This window comes from Garra rufa, chromosome 2 (assembly GCF_049309525.1).
Source record: "Garra rufa chromosome 2, GarRuf1.0, whole genome shotgun sequence".
NCBI lineage: Eukaryota > Metazoa > Chordata > Actinopteri > Cypriniformes > Cyprinidae > Garra > Garra rufa.
The window spans coordinates 48,640,068-48,660,856 of NC_133362.1; the positions used below are offsets into that span (position 1 = coordinate 48,640,068).

General features: G+C 38.7%; 1 protein-coding gene across 1 annotated transcript; it reads left to right on the top strand.

The window, feature by feature from the left end:
- The first annotated feature begins 6,196 nt into the window (after positions 1-6,196).
- chs1 (chitin synthase 1) lies at positions 6,197-20,778 on the top strand. The gene is made up of 19 exons (XM_073834344.1): positions 6,197-6,333; positions 9,469-9,604; positions 10,279-10,464; positions 11,885-12,981; positions 13,088-13,195; positions 13,336-13,500; positions 13,578-13,725; positions 13,808-13,873; positions 14,092-14,326; positions 14,762-14,962; positions 16,463-16,747; positions 16,980-17,159; positions 17,265-17,853; positions 17,938-18,080; positions 18,181-18,536; positions 19,715-19,825; positions 19,905-20,122; positions 20,249-20,315; positions 20,442-20,778. The coding sequence occupies exons 1-19, from the start codon at positions 6,287-6,289 to the stop codon at positions 20,508-20,510; spliced, it is 4,407 nt and encodes a 1,468-aa protein (XP_073690445.1). The 5' UTR covers positions 6,197-6,286; the 3' UTR covers positions 20,511-20,778.
- The last annotated feature ends 11 nt before the right edge of the window (positions 20,779-20,789 follow it).

Genomic DNA, 20,789 nt, shown 5'->3' on the forward strand with positions numbered 1-20,789 from the left:
CAGTGTATTACAAAGGTACAAAACAGATTTCAGTACTTCAAAAGGTTGGAACATCACCATTATATTAGTTAAAAAATTCAGAAATTACGGTACTTACCTGTATATTTAAGTGAAAACCGTAAAATGTAAAACATTGCTACCGTATTTTTTTTTTCAGTAAACTCTGGTAACCACAGCTACGGCATTTTTTTTTTTTTTTTTTACAGTGTTCCTATATACAACCCTCACTCATTCTCAGTGATATTCATGCTTTTATAATGTCACGTCCGGACTATTGTAACTCCTTGTTATATTGCCTACCCAACAAAGCCCTTAATCACTTGTAGCTAATTCAGAATTCAGCTGCTCTTGCTCTTACATTTAGCAGAAAATCAGCCCACATCACTCCTGCCTTACAACTATTTATATGGCTCCCTGTTATCTATCGTATGCAGTTTAAGATACTTGTCCTTGTTTTCAAGACCTGTTATGGTTCAGCACAAAGTTGACGTTATCTATTAACTTAATGTAAAGCATCTGTGGTATCTCAAAAGGTGCTATATACAGTTGAGGTCAAAAGTTTACATTCCCTTTTTCAGAATCTGCAAAATGTTAATTATTTTTTTCCAAAATAAGAGGGATCATGCAAAATGCATGTTATTGTTTTATTACTGATCTGAATAAGATATTTCACATAAAAGATGTTTACATATTGCCCACAAGAGAAAATAATAGTTGAATTGATAAAAATGACCATTTTCAAAAAAAAAAAAAAAATCCCCTTGATTCTTATGTACTATGTTGTTACCTAAATGAACAGAATGGAGATTTTTTTGTATTTTGCAAAAAAATAAATAAAAAAAGTTAAATTTACCCTGGTTTTCAAATTTAAAAAGTTTTCATAAATTCAACTATTATTTTCTCTTGTGGACTATATGTAAACATAATTTATGTGAAATAGCTTATTCAGGTCAAACCTAAATAAACCATAGCATGCATTTTGTATGATCCCTCTTATTTTGGTAAAATAACATTTTACAGATTCTGAAAGGGGCATGTAAACTTTTGTCCTTAACTGTAAATAAAACATTTGGCTGTCCACACCAGATGCAAAACTGACAGAATCGCTGAAATATCGCAGCCATTCAGAATTGCAGAAGTGCACTGCACTCCCAACAAAATGGACAAGTTCATAATCTAATTCATAAATATTGGACCCTTTTAACATTATTAAAACTACATACTGAGTGGCCAATTCCATCTTTGTCATGGAAAACACTTGTTGTTGTAACATATTAGATCTGAAGTAAATAGTCTCTGTTGTTACTTTTAGTATGGCTATAATAAATGTTAAACAATGTGATATTCAAATTCACATTAGACACTTTTAACATTGAATAAAGCACATAATCAATACCAATGTCAATAGATTATAATTGTCATAGTTTGTATATTGTTGTTCTGGCTGCAACATCACAGAAATAAATATTTTTAAAAAAATGTCATGTGTCGCCATCACAGGCAGTTTAGTTAGGACAAAAACTCAGATTAACATTGAAAAGATACCTTTTATCGAATGTCACAAAGAAAACGGTGTAAGAGAAAGGCATTTCCCATAAATGTGGATTCAAATGCCATAGAATGTTCCCCAGTTTCCATTGTCACCTCAGTTATCTTTCTTGAGATAACCAAATTAGTCCCAGCAACTCTAAGTAGACCTGTCTGCTCTTGCTTTATTGCTTTGAGGACATGTGCAGGGCTGGACTTGAGGACAAAAGATGATGGAGGAAGAACCGCAACAATCCAGCACCAACCCAGAACAGACATCCCTTGTTGCCTCTGTGGCCTGTCCCACATTGGCTATGTCAGCCACCTGCAAGATAAACTTACCTCAAAGGGCATTTCATCTTTTGTTTTTAGAAAATTGACTTTAACTGTGGTACACTAAATAAAAAAAAAAGAAGGATAGTTGATGGTGTCATTGATGGGACCTTTCCACTGGTGTAAATCCTAGTTTTCATCAGATTCTTTGTGATGCTTCTCAGTAGACACCAAACATGACCAGCCTGCATTGTAGTTTAATAATTAATTGATAAACTAGTGCTTTCTTTGTTTTCGGCTTAAGAGATGAAGTCGGCGACACTCATTTGTCATCACCTCTTCTCATTGACTAATGGTCAGTCAGCTATTAGAGGGCAGCCCTACATAAAACAACCATACGATAAGGTTTTTAGGTTGGGGAGTCTCAAACTCATGCCCAGTATGTTGGTTCTTTTTAAGACAGTCCTAAGGATTAACTCATGTTTCATGATTGAAATCCCACCTCTAATGATCTCTAGGTCAAAGCCATTTAATGGACCTAATTATATTAAAGGGATAGTTCACCCAAAAATGAAAATGTGATGTTTATCTGCTTACCCCCAGGGCATCCAAGATGTAGGTGACTTTGTTTCTTCAGTAGAACACAAATGTAGATTTTTAACTCAAACCAGTGCAGACTGTCAGCCACATAATGGCAGTCATTGGGCACCAAACCTTTAAAAGTAAACAAAAACATGCACAGACAAATCCAAATTACACCCTGCGGCTCGTGACGATACACTGATGTCCTAAGACACGAAACGATCGGTTTTTGTGAGAAACTGAACAGTATTTATAAAATTTTTTACCTTTGATACACAGCCATCTGTCCTGAGCACGAACTCATCATCCGGCTCGTGACATGTGAACACGCTCTGGAGTAGAATACGCAAACGCCGTAAGAGGAAATCAGTGAAAAGTCCCGGATGACGTAATCTTTTAGCTTTAAATCGGTTTGAACAATCAGGATACGCGCAAGTAATTACCATTTTGAATAGCCGCTATACCCACAATCTCTGTGCTCTGTGTAAACAATGAGTGTTGTATTCATGCGACAGATCGCTTCCGGAGTTTGCGTATTCTACGCCAAAAAACGATCGTTTCGTGTCTTAGGACATCAATATATCGCCACGAGTCGCAGGATGTAATTTGGATTTGTCTGTGCATGTTTTTGTTTACTTTTAAAGGTTTGGTGCCCATCCACTCACATTATATGACTGACAGACTGCAACGGTTTGAGTTAAAAATCTTTGTGTTCTGCTGAAGAAACAAAGTCAGCTACATCTTGGATGCCCTGGGAGTAAGCAGATAAACATCACATTTTCATTTTTGGGTGAACTATCCCTTTAAGTTCTGTGAACTCAAAATGTTGTTGTAGTAAGCTGAACTTAAAATGTTTTTTGACAATAATGGCTGTATGTTGAGTAATATTCAGAGGACAGTAAATTTATTCTGCTGCACCTGTTGTTTCAATATTACCTTCTGTGTGCATGTGTTCTCCAGCCATTCCTGTTTATTTGTTACACTGCCAGAAGATTTATTAAAGACTTTTTATGTACTTCTACGTCATGTTGCGCTTCCCTACACGCGACACCTAGACCATGTCCCTGAGGCATTTCAAAGAATTTGAACTTAGAAAATGATTAACAAAATGTGCATGATGTCTGTGATTTGTGGCAATAATGTAAGCATTGATTTGTGTTCCTTTCTTGTGAAATCTAAAAAATTTCTAAAAACTGCTTGATATTTTGATTAAAAACAGAATTTAACCTTATAGCCCTCATTCTGACCTCAAGCTAACTTTTCTATGCCCTTAATAATTTAGACTCGTATGTAACATTATCTGTCAAAAATGACATAATTCCGGTCTCTTTAATAATGGGGCAGAAAATGTTAAATACTATCATACTTTTTATTTATATTTTTGAGCCATATCACAGTCAGGGATGTTACTGTTAAGCTTAACAACTTAACCCCATTATATAAACTGAAAAATTATAATTTTTTAATATTTTACTTTAATAAGTATACAAATTACTTTTTAAATTGCTGCCACATATGATCTACTTTCCTACACTACACGAGGAGCAGTGGCCATTTTGAGTGAAATACGTCCACCCCGTCACAAATATATGTATTTCTCATTGTTACGGTTTTGCAAACTTCCGACAGGGTTGAGTTATTTACTTAATTTATTAATAATGTTAATGAAAAGATATACACTACCATTCAAAAGTTTGGGGTCAGTACTCAGTACATTTTTTTTTTTTTTTAAGAAATTAATACTTTTATTCACCAAGGATGTATTAAGTTAATAAGTAAAAGTTTATTCAAAGTTAATAATAAATAATTTACATTGTTATATATATATATTTTTTTTTATTTTGAATAAACACTGTACTTTTTAAACTTGTTATTCATGAAAGAATCCCGGAAGAAAAAAAAAATCACAGATTCTAAAAAATATTTGTCAGCACAACTGTTGATATTATCCAACATTGATCATTCTAATAATAAATTTCTGAAGGATCACGTGACACTGAAGACTGCAGTAACAGCTGATAAAAATTCAGCATCACAGGAATAAATTCTATTTTAAAGTATGTTAAAACATTATTTTACATTGTAAAAACATTTTGCAATATAACTGTTTTTTCTGTATTTTTAATCAAATAAATGCAGCCTTGATGAGCATAAGAGACTTCTTGAAAGACTATTACAAGTCTTACTGACCCCAAACTTTTGAACGCTAGTGTATATGTTAATGAAATATATATATAATAGACATAGATTCAGCAAATATATATTTTGAGTGGAAAAACCTCAACCATAAATAAATATATGTATTTCTAATTGTTACAGAGTTGTAAACTTGTGATGGAGCTTCATTTAAGAATAATTTGAATAAAAACAAATATAAAATAGTCATGGTTTCTCATATTTTTCTTATAAATATATGTAATATGTCCACTTAAACATCAGAAATTGCAGCCACATTTGCAGCAGAAAAACAGTTTTGAGCTGCAGATTTGTCGATCCAGAAATAAGGGGACAATATGAGAGAGAAAAATAAAGAGACCATAGACACACAATTTGTGCATTTTTAGCTTAATTCTTGTAAAAATGTGAAAAATAGGATAAATGTTACATTGTTATCAGGGACACATGAGCAGTATGCAGATGTTTGTTTTATAACAAGTTCTGTGTAAATGCCTTTTAAAAAGGTGTCTAAAAAATGAAAATAACAAAAGGCCATCAATGAGGTGGGAAAATACGATTTTTTTATGGAGGTTTGACATGTGCCTAATTATGTGGGGTATTTAGGGAACTGATCATATGTAGTTTAAAAAAAAGTATATTCTGAGTTAAAATATTACTGAATCCTCAAAACTTTAAGACTAAATACTGCATGGTGTTTGACTATTTAAATGCGAGTATAGTGATAGAGTCTTTTTGATTACTATATTGTGCTGTTGGCAACTAGCTCTTAACTATAAAGATCTGAGTCAATGTCATGTTTATGTAAGCAAGCTATAAATAATTATCATTGTGATTAATAAGGTGGGGTTGAGAGCCACAGAAGCTTGGCTTGGCTCCCAAAACTCACAGCCTCGTCTTGCCACAAAGATTTTAAGCTCTACTAACCAACAACAACAACATCAACAGTTTTGAGTACACTCAACTCATTTTACAGTGGTTTGTATGTTAGTGTCACACAAAAGAAAGACATTCAGTAAAAGAGGCAAACTGTTGAAATATTGTGATTATTATATAACACATCTAAATTGACAGGTGTTTGTTTTATCAGAGGACATCTTTATCTAGTCTCTGTGCTGTTTACTGCGTAATAAACTCGTGCGTCATTTTTCCCCCCGCAGAAGCATGTATTAGTGATAAAACTCTCAGCTCATCTCCACCCTTGGACCTGAACCAGGACATGAATATGAAAAATAAACTGTCTTTTCAATAAAGGTTAAGCAGCTAATTGTCTGCACATCAAAAATAAATGTGTGTAATTCCACACAAGTTCCTGTGAATAAAGCAGTGAAATAATGAGTGTGAAACGTGAGACACATGAACATTTTTGGAGTTTATAAGGTAAAGAGATCCTAAAAGAATTTCAAATGAGCAACTGCGGATTGATTAGTTCCTTCGCTTCAGTGTTTATAAATTGTTCAAGATGTCATATTCCTCCTTTGGAATACACAGGCTATTAAGTACATGTTAAAAGTATTACTGGACTTTGGTCCGAGTCATAAATATGTTTTCCGATCAGGGATGTAATAAGGATGTTGAGCTGGGATGAATCTCGCAGATCTTTGAACTCTTTTATAGCCATGTGCGTGCTGATATTGCACCCATTACTAAGATGAGATTTAAGTTAACTCTGCCTTGTGAGCACGACAGAAGCCAGCACCTGTTCATGGAATAAGCATCGGACTTAAAAATGGAGGAATTAAAGCAGCGGGGACGCAAGAGAGAAGGCCGTCACAGGTGAAAGACACACCATCATTAATAGAATCAATCATCATCTTAAATGCTTTCATTTGATTTTTAAGGTCAAATCATTTTAGTTAAAATAACACAATAGCTCATTCACAAAAGAGATTTAAAAAATGTGTTTTTATTAACTGGTTTTGTTTTTTGTGTGTCTGTGTTTTTTAATACTGATGTTTCTTTATGTGGTTTGGTTTAGTGTTTTGTTTTTTTTCTGTTACTGTATTTTTAGCATATTATTTTCATAGCATGGATGGAATGGATGTAATGCACTGATCATTTAATCCTGAGGAGAACGCATTCATCATCAGTGTTGGGGAAACTTACTTTTGAAAGTAATGCATTACAACATTGTGTCACTCCCCAAGAGGGAACTAATTGCGTTTACTTTTAATGAAAAGTATTGTGTTATGTTACTTATGCGTTACTTTTAAATCTTTAAATTTCTGTCAAATGTAAAAGATCTTTAACACAAAAAGTGAAATGAATAAGCCTGAGGGAAAAGTAAATTTACGTCTGTAGTAGAACACACAAGAAGAAAGTTCAATACTCTTCAGCAATAAAATAAATAAATAAATTAAAGTGCCCCTATTATGCCATTTTAAAGGTAGTTAATATTGTTGTAATAGTCTCTTAAAACAGGTTTACATGTATGCAAGTTCAAAAAACACTTTAGTTTTCTCCAAAATTAGATTTATTTTTACCCCGTTTCTAAATGATTCGTAAACGACTCGTGTGAAGCAGTTCGAAGAATCAGTCTCTCTAAACCCCTCCTTTCCGTGAGCCCTCACTGCTGTGATTGGTCAGATGGTGCAGTCCTTTTGGATTGGTCTACCGCTTCAGCGCAAAACGAAACGCCCATTGGCATAACTGAATGACAGCTGCTGAGACCTGTCAATACATAGAAAAGATGGCCTCGATTTTACCCTATCAATTCGAGCCGGAGTCTGACGATGAAACGGTTGAAGTGTCACATCGACAAGAAACTGTTTTGCAAGCACGACTGGAGCAGGACGTTTCTCAGTGGGTGTCATATGTTAACTGTGGACAGTGTTTGCAATTTGCTTTTGTAAGCGAACCGGGCACACCTCTACGTTGTGAACTTCAACACTGTAACGTACAACCCATAACACTGCGTTAAGCCATCGTTTATCATTATCATTACTTAAACTAATAAGGCAGACAGACAGTCAAGCTGCATCAATCACAAGACTTTTTAGACTACATTGCACTCACAGCTGAACAACAGAACTACAGAAACGCAAGTTAGCCGGTTACCAAGACATGTGCGGGGTTGTTACACACCATAACGTACACAAAGACGTATTTTGAACGATCGCTAGAAAATACAATTATTAATCATACTTACAGGTAGAAGTTCAGAGGAGCAAGCCGGTCCAAATAAACTGGGCACTGATCCATTTTTTAAAACCAAGCGTTTGGTGAATCTCGCGTTGTAACGTTACTCCCCAAGATTAGAAAAGCAGTCATCAGTAAAATGACGCGAACACAACACAAGATTGGCATTGGACTGCTGAGGTGTTGAAAAAATTAATGTTAACCACTGATAGTTTCATCTTTCGGAAGGGCATGTAAAACAAATTCACTCTCACAGGCTGTCACAGCGCAGGGCCTCTTCTTGACATGATGTAATCCACGTGAAAATGGTAGGCCTGCTGTTTGTGGGCGGGCAAGTTGTTCGCGAAATTGAATGTGGGCGGACATTACGCAAATGTGTAGCTCGTGACGTGTGGCCGTTACAGAAAAAAGATTCGAATTGCTGACGACTCGTTTAGACGAATGTGAGCCGACTCTTTTTTTTGATAGACAAAAACTTTATTTATAGTGCACTGTCGGCGTCACAACTTTGCAGATAGTTTATGTTCACATACAGCTACATGACACACTACATGAAATATCATATTTGAAAAGGCATAATAGGGGCACTTTAAGCACAAATGTTAAGTAATTTTTGTTTATTAGTATGGTCGAACTGGATCAAAAGTCAGCAGTAAAAACATTGGTTAATAAAATGGGATTAAATACATACATGCTTGAATATACATATTTTTATGTTTTGCTTGTATTGTCCTTAAAAGTCGCTTTGGATAAAAGCATGTGCTAAATGACAAAATGTAAATGTAAATTTAACATATTTAATTTTATTTTTTGGGGGGTCGTTTCAACTCGCGGACATGAAAAACCACCCGCAGCAACAGTGTTAAAGTTCCATGGGAAAACTGCAGATTTGGCAAAACTGCCTTGAGAAAGCGTAACAAATTACATTACATCCGGATAATTTACATCTGTCATGGGCCCTGGGCTTCACCTGCCCTGGTGAAAAACCAGCTAAAACCAGCCTAGGCTGGTTGGCTGGTTTTAGCTGGTCGGCAGGCTGGTTTTAGAGGGGTTTTGGCCTTTTCTCAGGCTGGTCTTAGCTGGTCAGGCTGGAAAACCACCAGCTAAAACCAGCCTGGCCAGGCTGGGAGACCAGCTAAAACCAGCTACTTCCAGCTTAAACCAGCCAATACCAGCCAACCAGCCTAGACTGGTTTTAGCTGTTTTTTTCAGCAGGGTGGTTGCCCATTGACGGCAACATTTCCCAAACATTGTTAAAAAAGTTGCCCCTATATCATCAGCCTAATTTTGTTTTGAGTTTGCAGTTCACTGTTTTTAATAATTTTGAGGAATACTGAATCTGTTTTTGCGAATGAGATGAATTAATGCACGTTCACATTTAGTCTAGAAATAAAGTAACTTCATGTTCACACAGCGCACACAACGCCTCTGCACTTACTCCCGATTTCTCTCAACATGGGGACAAAAGAGCTGTCAGTCAATACATGGGAAAACAAAGTAATTGGCGTTACTTATTTATAATTCAGATATTTTATTGTAAATGTAAAAAAACAGCTGTGTAATGTATTACAAGTAATGCAAGTTGTGTAATCAGATTTTACGAGTTTTACGATTTTAACTAGTAGTTACTCGAAAAAAGTAATCTTGACTACGCAACTCCTGTTACTTGTAATGCGTAACCCTTAACACTGTTCATCATCCCTCAGAAACGCCACTTCACAGCTGCTTTTCTTGTGTCCGAATGTTCACTATTTGCAATGATTGTCTGTACAGGGACACCTGGGACCCGTTCCAGCTCAACCCGATCGGAGCCGAAAAAGAGGAGAAGAGAACATGCTTTCGAATCCTGCAGAACTTGGTGGCCGTTATCGTGGGCCTGCTCGTGTTGGTCAGCGGGGTTATGAGCAAGGTGAATCTTCAACATTTATAGATGATAACAGAACCACTGTCCATTACTGTTTACTCAGAGAGTGATCTCAATGGCAATGTGTACATTAACAGGAAGTCACGAACATCTGGAGCCTTCATGCTTAAAGATACATTCACGTTTCTGTGAACACATACACTGCCATTGTTGAGTTATTGAAATAAATGAATCACATTGCCAAGTAAACCATTATTCGCTTTATAAACATAAAAATATAACAAAATGTGACTCTAATTTGTATCTGTTACCATTTATTTATTCGTTTAAGGTGATGTTGTTACAGTGTAAGCATAGAAGTACTATGTAATATTAATTAACTACATGTACTTACTATATACTCTTAAAAATAAAGGTGTTTCACGATGCCATAGAAGAACCTTTTTGTATAAATTGTTCCATAAAGAACCTTAAGTATCTGAAGAACCTTTCTGTAAACTTTTACTGAATGGTTCTTTGTGGAACCAAAAATCTAAAAAAAAACCTTTTTAAGCACTTTTATTGTTAACATTGTAGCGTTAAGATTAGGGCTTAGGTTTGGTCTAGGAGTTAGCTGCTTGTAATTATGCATAATTTACTGTTATTACTTGAATAATTGCATGTAACAATTATCTTGTTTCTTATTGCAGTTGCTGACATTGTCATTTTGTGTATTGCAGGGCTCTCTGCTGGTCTTGACCACTCTCACCAGTCCAGTGTCTTTGAGGAACGACGTGGACAGACAGTTCTACACGCTGATGTTGATGTGTGTGCTAGTGATGCCAAACCTGCTGATGTTCCTCAAGTCTCTGTGGAAGTGTGTCTTCAAGAGCTATGTGGCCCCTAACCCAAGGACGCTGGCAATCGTGAGTTGAAGTGATGCAGATTAACACAGGAGAATACTTGTGAGAATACTTGTATGAGTTCAACAGTTCCTAATAAATGGATTTGTAAGTGGGTAATGAGGAATTAAAAGGGAAAAGTCCCATTTGACACATTGGCCCATGAATCAAACAGATATAAGTAATACATAGATATCATTGCTTTCTGATAAGTCCAAATCAGACTTGAAACAACTTCAAGTAATGTGACAACTCCATGTCCAAGACCATTGGACATTGGAATTGGTAATCCAGTTAATCAAGCACTCAGAACAACCAAAAGACCATAACACTACAGCTTTAAAGGGGTCATATGATATTGCTAAAAAGAGCATTATTTTGTGTATTTGTTGTACATTATTGTTGCTCCTCTTTGCCCCACCTTTCTGAAATGCGTAGATTTTTACAAAACTCATCGTTGATGGGAACCGAGGTGTTCTCTAATTGGCCATCTATCCAGTGCATTGTGATTGGCGGAATACCTCAAGCGTGTGACGGAAATGTTTCGCCCCTTATATGCAGTTTCCAAGCGGGATGAGACAAAAAAAAAATAAAAAATAAAAATAAAAACCTTATAAACGAGGCATTTGTTCCATCCAGTGGGGACATAACTACTGATTATAATGACTCATACTGTCTTTTTATGCGTTGCATCACGCTGCGTCACGTAAACATAACACCATGTCTGCATTTGCGATGGTAGAACGAGAAACAAGCACTACTCCACACCTCTCAAAACTCGCATTTAAATAGTCAGTACTGAGTTCTTTAAATATGAAAGCGTACTTACAGGCTGCGAGTCAGGAGCACAGACTGTCCTTGCAACATCAGAACTGCCCCACTTTATAGCCTTAACCCTTTGTGTACAGCTGGCATTGTAAGCTGCTCTCCCAGGTTCAGGAAAATATAACTTAACCCCTGATTTCTATTTGTGTCCTCATTTTAGTACAGCCAGTAAAAGTTATGCGTTCTTTCTTTCCATATACATATGGATGCTAATCTACTCGCCCCGTGACGTGGAGCAGTGGGGCGTGTTTGAACGAGCCATTTTAGGGAGGTGTGGCTGAGTCTTAACTTTTATAATATATATCTCTTTGGTTTTGAGACTTTAAGCTTTGCAACTTTACAGATCTTATGCACAAACAGCTTGTAACACTCCTAAGACAAAGTAAAACAAGAAACCACATCATATGATCCCTTTAAAACTTATGCAAAACCAGTTACCATCAAAAGCTGGATTTTCCAGCAGGTTAGACTTACTAGGTGCAGGACGTTGAATCCATCTCCTTGTGCTATTGTATAACAATAATGACTTGACGGAAGAGGAGTGTAGTTCTCCTCCTCAAACACGCATGAACTGATGAAATGTATACCACATGTAACGCTGTTGTCGATATTTCTGCAGATGTGTGGGATTGAGAGTCTGGTGGCCATCGGGACGGCGATACTGGTACTCATCGTGATGCCTAGGCTTGATGTTCTGACAAATCTCTCCATCCCCGGAGGCATCTGCATCCTTTCAGCCGTGTTTCAGATCGTCTTCCGCTTGCAATCACAGAGCTGGATGATCCTCTATCCAATATGCTCCCTCTTTCTAGTGCTCAGCGGCTACGTTCTACTGGGGATCGACTACTACGTGAGAGATTCGTCTTATGTCCCGGGACAAGCAGACAGTAGTTACATGTACGTCGGCATTGCCATATTCGCATCGCTGCTGGTTTCTCTGAACTGGTGGGAGAACCCTTTTCAGGCCAGCACTAACATTCAGGAGATGCTCAGTCAGCTGGACTCTTTCAGAGACTCTGTTTATCTGTTCACCAGCCCCATTCGAATAGCATTGACTTTGGGGGTGTACTTCCTGTATTACTGCCTGTGTGCCAAAAAAGACATTATCATCAAATGGGAAGATTTCACCAAAGCCAGTTCAGGCACAGTAGGGATAGGCCTCGGGCTGTTTTTCCTGCAGGCGTTCTGCTCTGCCGCGTGCCACTGGTTTGGAGTCGTGGGCTGCAAGATCCACTCCATGAGATACGCTTTTGCTCTGCCCGTGTCGTTAATCGGTCCGGCAACGCTAATCCTGGGCGTGATACTTTTCTTGACGCAGGCTGGGAGTTTGGCCCCTACATCTGAAATTGCTAAATTATACACCTCCATGGAAAACGTTACTATTCATAGTCCTTTCTGGCCATTTTGTAACGAACTTGCAAGTCTCAAGGACCTCAATACCACCCCGGTTGTAATTCTGGAAATTTCCCATAGCATCTGCAAAACGTCGATCAACAATCCAAACTCCATGTGGCCTTTCTCCATGTTGGCGCTGGAGGGGGTCTGCATGTGGCTGGGCCTGGTCTCGTGCACGTATTACGTGTGGAAAATAAAGGTGCAGAGAATCGAACGCACCTCGCAACTTTTCGTACGCCGCCTGTATGAATCCGCCTTCATTGATCTCTCTATGCTGCTAAACACCAAAATGAAGGCAGTTCGTTCGGCAAACAATGAGAGGTACGTGTAAAATCATGATGTGTGTGAAATGATACATGTAATACAGTACAAATGCATACATTCGGTCTAAATCTGACCGTTTCCTTTCCTTCTTTATGTTGTGTAGTAGTAGCAGCAGCAACGATGATGTGGAAAACTGTGTCATTTACCTTTGTGCAACAATGTGGCATGAAACATACGACGAGATGCTGAAAATCATGACTTCTATGTTCAGGTATTATGATATAAATATATTTCAGCTCAAAGCTTAGTTGCCTGAAATCCCTAAAGTGAAGAAAACTCCTAGTTGTAAATGATCACTAAGGCTTTTCTTAACCTACGTGGTTTGTTTGTTTGTTTGCTGGTTGGTGTCAGACTGGACAGATACCGAGGGGATCCGAAGGAGGAACACAAGGACTGCTTTGACTTTGAGTGCCATATTTTTGTCGATGATGCATTCATGGTAGAAAAAGAGACAGAGAAAAAGTTCGTCAACACCTATGTTTGTGACCTCATACAAGTAGTCATGGAGGTGTACAGGTAAGGCAAAGATTTCCTGTCCGTGATCAGACCGATGTTGATGATGTAAATTAAATTTCACTGTTTTTACCTTCAAGGGTGTTTACAAACAAGGAGCCCGATGAGGTTTCCATCATCGAAACGCCGTATGGTGGTCGTCTTGTGTTTGTCATGCCAGAGGGAAACATGCTTTTCGTCCACCTTAAAGACAAACAACTGATTCGAAACAAAAAGAGATGGTCACAGGTGAACATCAAAGTCTTATTCCTCACTATGCAAAATAATTCAAGTCTGACCTGATCCAGACTGAGCATGTGTGCATTTTCAGATCATGTATCTGTATTACCTGCTTGGCTGGAAAGGATACAATGTCAAAAACCCTCAGAAAATAACAGTAAGTTCTGATTTTCTTTTATCATTGAGTATTCAGTCACTAGTGATGTAAAGGTCAAGCTTCACTACTACTACTACTACTGATTCGTTGGTTTAATGATTCGAATAAACCCCTAGAGACCTGAGAGACACCAAGAGGCAAACCATAGAAACTGATGACCTTCTAAGCACAAATGGCTGAAGATAACTTTCTGCTTTTGACATCCTGTGTTCTTACAGAGACAGAACAACCCGTCTCGTGCCAGTCTCATATCATTAGATGGCGAGAGTTATTTGCTACCTTCTTATGACAACGACGTCAAGAGAAGGCATATATCCGACGAAAACACCTACATCATGGCCTTGGATGGAGACACAGACTTTCAACCCGGCGCTCTTATACTGCTCGTCGATCGTCTGAGAATGTATGACACTGTGGGCGCAGCCTGTGGACGGATCCACCCCACTGGAATGGGTAAAAATCATCTGTGTTCAGAGAAAAAAAAAATCAAACCATTGGACAGAAATTGTCATCTTTTGAAAAAACCTTTGATTATTGGGAATGTCACATTACATAACGGTATTATGTAAAACTGACAAAAACCTGTACCGTATATGACTTAAAGGAGGAGTGAAGCTGCGGTCTGGATTCTCTAGCAGTTACTGACATGCCCTTTTATAGGCCTGCTATTCAAATGCTTATTAACATACAAAGTCCACAGACATAAACCTTTTCCGGGCAATCTCTGCAGAGTGACAGAGCAATTGAAAAGATCAGATAGCTAATCTTAACAAAACATGACTGCCAGCTTTTACAATATGATAACAGTGTTCAGCTATCTGAAAGACATATCCCAAATATAAACACACTTCTTTTTTCATGTTCCTCTATGTGCATGTGATGTTTCAGGCCCAATGGTGTGGTATCAGAAGTTCGAGTACGCAGTGGGTCACTGGCTTCAGAAGACGGCGGAGCACGTGTTTGGGTCGGTTCTGTGCAGTCCAGGCTGTTTCAGTCTGTTCAGAGGATCTGCACTGATGGATGACAACGTCCTGAAACGATACACCACCAAAGCCTCACGAGCCTCTGAGTATGTGCAGTACGATCAAGGTAAACCCGCCTAAGCTCAAAATCCCTTCTTGTTTCTACAGCATCATATATGTCACTAGCCTCCACTAGAAGTCTTGTTTACTCTTAATAAATAAGTTTCAGTGACATTATATTATGCATTTGTCTTTACTGACGTTCTATCTTGGCATCCAATGAGACATAAAGCATCTGAATAGCCTATGGACACTTTAGTACTGCAGTTTTTGAAAATGTGTCAGACCTTTGTTCTCGGGCCCTGCACTTTACTCACATATGCACATTTTATGTTATAGTTCACCTAAAAATGAAAATGACCCAATGATTCACTTATTCCATCCTAGGTGTATATGACTTTATCCTTTCAGATAAATACAGTCAGAGGTATATTAAAAACACTTCCAAGCTTTATAATGGCAGTGAATGGAGGTCAAGATTTAAAAAAAATGAAAAAGTGCATCAATCACTAATAAAAAATATTGCACATAGATCCAGGGAGTTACTAAAGGCCTTCTGAAGCAAACCAAATCTTTGTGTAAGAAACATATCCATATTTAAAACTTTATAAACCATAATCTCTAGCTTCCGTTAACTATCGTACACGCATTCATGAGAGAGTGACGTTCCAGCAGATGATGAATGAAAAATGCCACTCTCTCGTGTACACATTTACGAAAGTTAGCAGAAGCTTTTACGGTTTCTCAAGGTTTTTTTTTCTTTCTTATGAAAACACATTTATTTGCTTCAGGAGGTCATTATTAACCCCCTTGAGCCATGTGGAGCACTTTCTATGATGGATAAATTCACTTTATTGGACTTCTCAACCACCATTCACTGCCATTATAACGCTTGGAAGAGCCAGGACATTTTTCTGTTAATATACCTCTGATTGCATTTGTCTGAAATATGAATATTCACACACACACACACACACACACACACACACACACACACACATACACACATACACACACACACACACACACACACACACACACACACACACACACACACACACACACACACACACACACACACACATGTTGGGTTTACATGTTTTATGGGGACATTCCATAGGCGTAATGGTTTTTATACTGTACAAACCGTACTTGTTATCACCCTACACCTACCCTACACCTAAACCTAGCCCTCACAGGAGATTGTGCACACTTTTACTTCGTCAAAAAAACTTATTGTGCATGATTTATAAGCCTGTTTCCTCATGGGGACCTGAGAAATGTCCCCACAATGTGATGAATACCAGGTGCACACACACACACACACACACACACACACACACACACACATCTTGGATAGCTTGAGGGTGAGTAAATCATTGGGTCATTTTCATTTTTGGGTGAACTATCGCTTTCAGCCCCTCTGTTCAGTAAAGTGGATGGTTAGCAAGACGTCTAAGACTTATTGCATTTGGTGTTTCTGTGTAGATGATTCTGTATGAATGCTGAAAGTCAGGTTCCTCTATGGTCCATCAGTGCATCATGTTACTCAATCTCTCACATTTAGGTGAGGACCGCTGGCTGTGCACTCTTCTCCTGCAGCAGGGCTGGCGGGTGGAGTATAACGCTGCTTCAGATGCTTACACCAACTCACCACAAGAGTTCAAAGAGTTTTACAACCAGAGGCGCCGATGGGGTCCTTCAACGCTGGCCAACACTCTCGATCTGCTCCACAGCGGGGCAGAAACGGTCAAGAGGAACACCTCTATATCCATGATCTACATCTTTTATCAGATCTTCACTGTGGCTTCCTCCATCCTGGGACCGGCCTCTGTAACCCTCATGGTAGCAGGTAAATATTCAAAGCCTGAGTAAGAACATGTTACGGTAGCTCAGCTGCCCTGCTGGAAACATCGGCTAAAACCAGCTTCTGATGGGGCTGAGGTTAGACCATTTGGTCAACCTGTTTAGGACTTGTGTATTACCTAATCTGGTAGACACCTGGTTAATCAGGCCCCAAGACAGTAAAATTATGAAAACTGATGTGGAGAGTCTGCTAATTTTCTCTTTGTTTTCCATTTTAGGAGCTTTCCAATTTGTGTTTGGAATTGAAGGCACCCTTTGCATAATAATTGCTGTTATACCTCCAACCGTTTACATGATCATATGTTTTGTGGCCAAACCCAACTTCCAAATCACAATTGCTGCCATTCTCAGTGTCATATATGCATTCCTGATGACTGCATCCTTCTTTTCCATTATTGGTAATCATTGCTAATTGTTGTTTTTTAATATATATATATATATATATATATATTTTTTTTAATTGTATTTGGTGATATTCCATTTCTTTGGACATCTTATTTTAGGTGACATGGTTAAACAGGGGACATTTATAACTCCTACTGGACTCTTTCTGGTGTCTGGTGCGATCCTGTACATGGTGACAGCCATCCTTCACCCTCAAGAGTGCACTTTGATTATTTATGGTCTGATGTACTTCATCTGCATTCCCAGTGGATATCTCCTCCTCACAATATATTCCCTAGTCAACATGCACATTGTGTCTTGGGGCACTCGAGAATCCAACAAGGGCACGGAGCAGAAAAAGCAAAAGGGTGTTGTGTGCCATCGTGACTGCAAAATGTGCTGTTGGGATGTGAAAGTCCAAGTCACTCAAGAGACCGAAAGTCTAGTCCTTCAACAATTCCAGCAAGCCGTCAATCCAAACACACCCGCTGCCAAACCTGTGCCGGACGAGCCGGAAGAGCCAAAGTCTCAGAGCACCCATGAAGTCCACAGCAGCTTGGATGTGAACAAACACATCCTGGACTTAGACGAAATGACTCATAAGAAGGGCGGGCCCAAAGAGAATCTTAACAAGGACAATAAGAAGGACGGGTCCAAAGAGAATCTTAACAAAGACAATGAGGAAAAAGACAATTGCTCTGATAAAAGGTAAATAATATTTGAAATTCATTTGCAATGGAGCTGAAAAGTTCTTATTGTTTACTCAACTGTTGCTTCAAATGAATCTTACAGTGGGAGTTCTAAAAGCTCAGCGAAAAAAATCGACTTGTTTATTGATGACACAGACTCTGATGATGATGAAGATGACGACGATGATGATTTTGATATTGATGAATACGATTCTCTGGAGCCGAGAGTAGTTGTGCCTGAGAGTGGTAAGAGATGTAGTAAAAGTAAACATGTACCCCATTTCTGAGTGTAGAGTTGATCTGTGCATCGAGTAATAGTTTACGTTGCTCTTATTTAAACGGACAGACTGGGTGGATCCCGTGAAGAGAGAGTTCCTGAAGAAACTGACATACGCAAATCTGAAGAGAAACCTCCAGGAGCAGATCCGATACACCTTGAGAAACAAGAACCAGGAGGATCTGTGCGAGGAACTGGTGCTGATTCTCACCGACACCCTGAACGAGGAGTTGAAGGATAAAGTGGGTCCTGAGGATGTGTTGAGTGTGGCTCAGCTGGAAGAGCTTCAGTATGCTTTGAATGAAGCCGCCAGGCGCATCGTGAAGACCAACCGCATCGAGAACGGAGCACAGCGACTGGAGCGACGTGTCAAGAGAGCAATCGAAAGAACACTTGTGGCTCCACAGGTTGAGAAACTGACTGAGGTAATGATTTGAGGATGGTTCGTGTTCTAATGAGATTTAAACCAGTAGGACATGTTCCTGGATCTTTATTTCCGTCAATGCATCAAGCACAACACTTACCTTAACTCCAGTCGACCATAAACTAGCCCCTAAAAACCAGGGGTGGGTAACTCTGGCCCTCGAGATCCGCTTAGCAGAGTTTAGCTAGTACACCGTTTCTCAACCTAGTTCCTGCAATCGCAATAGTACTCACTTTGAATCTCTCCCTTATCTGACCCATTCTTTTCAGACATTGGAGTCTCTATTAAAGCTTTTGAGTTGATTCATGCATCTTTGATTTGGAGTTCAGACATGTTTAGAGTTGGGGTGCATCCAGAAACAAGGTTGAGAAAAACAGTTTTAGTAGAAGACCTTCATTAGCTTGTTCAGGTGTTTGACTGGCATTGCAGCTAAACTCTATAGTTGCCAACCCTGCCCTAACCCCAACTTTGTCCCTAAAATCTGATCATTTGACAGGAACAAGGAAGTTGATCCAAGAACATGTCCAGACTGGCCAAATCACAGAAAGCAATTTAAGAGGTATTAGATGCTAAGGTTAAGCATCATGCTCCCTGTTGAAAAAAAAAAAAAAAAATGCATATGCTGGTGAGGTAGGTTTTGATACTGGTATGCTGGTTTAAGATGGTCCTTTTCTGGTCCTTGACCAGCAAAGTACCAGCATAACTAGATTAGGACCAGCATTGACCAGCAAAGGACCAGGGTAAACCAGCATCCTAGCATCAAAACCTACCTAACCAGCATATGCTGTCTTTTAACAGGTTATGGAGAACAAATCTTACAAAAACATTTATGTTTAGCTCACATTTAAGAATCGTTTTTGGCTTATAGAAATATGGTTGACAAGAATTCTGTTCAAAGATCAACAATGGATATTCATCCAGGAACATGTCTTACCTACTTCAATCTCAGTAAGCAAAGAGAGCTATCAGTTGTGAGCATTTAACCTCATGGAAAGGGCCTGGAACTTCTGCCTTAACCAGTGATGAGTAGAAATTGGTTTTGGTGAACAAGGTTAGGATAGCTTTAACTGGTTGACAGGAATACTGTTCCAAGAGCAACAAATCCAGAAGATTCATTAGGGTTAATCATGTTGGGAAAAGCTGGATGAGTAATGCATTTGGGTTTCCCTATTTCACCAGGATGAATACGATTTCTGGGAGAAACTGCTAGAGCGTTATCTACATCCAATACAAGATGACAAAGCTCATCTCGACGAAGTGACACGGGAGCTGAAGTCGCTACGGAACAAGGTATGGTTGGCCAATGAATAGCTCATCTTTTCTGGCTCATGACTTCAAATACTAAACAGCCCATCTCTCTGATTCGCAGGCAGTGTTTTTGTACTTCATAATTAACGTCCTATGGATTGTAGCAACGTTCTTCCTTCAGGCCATTGGCACTGAAGTTCTGAGCATCAATATTCCCAAGTACTATCCTAACGGAACTCTGGCACCAGATTCCTTGAAAGTGGAGCCTTTGAGTTTGATGTTTCTGCTGTCGTTCGCCATTCTGCTCATCGTTCAGTTCTTGGCTATGCTTTATCACAGGTAAAACACACATGACGCACTGCCACATAGGTACCTGAACGATCAATATACTTTTATACACAGACACAAACGCATATACGGAACTTGATTATGTGAGATGTGAAAACATGTTGTTTTCCATTACAGAGTATACACCCTCATCCACGTGGTATCATACAGAAGCACAGAGAAGGACTACAAAGAAAGAGATGAGGTGAGCAACTGCTCTTTAGTGCTGCCATTAAGCTATGATTCAGTCTGTATATTAAGTGTTTTCCTTCTAAAAATCTGACAGTACTGGATAAGTAGACTGTTTTTACAATTGTTTCGTTCATTGCAGGAGGATGAAGATGAGGATTTGGTCCTGGGGAATCCCAGTAATCTTACCGTCACTGCGGATGACTTGTAGAAATGCTGCGAAACACTAATTCTTTCGCTCCTAGTTAGTGAAGTTACAGGTGCAGTGAATGATTTCTCATGCATTAAAAAAAGAAAGTGAAGCCAGATCAATGCCGCCTGCCTGAAACCTGAGCTAGGATTTGTTTACTGTAGATGTTTGCACAGTCACGTTTTTCTATGCATTCTTTGAACAATGTTTTACTGTTTGATTACTTGCCAGTTAGTTTATCTCTGTGTTAATGTATTAGTTTGTCAAATATTAAATGTTCTTTAACAAATCAGTCTGAAC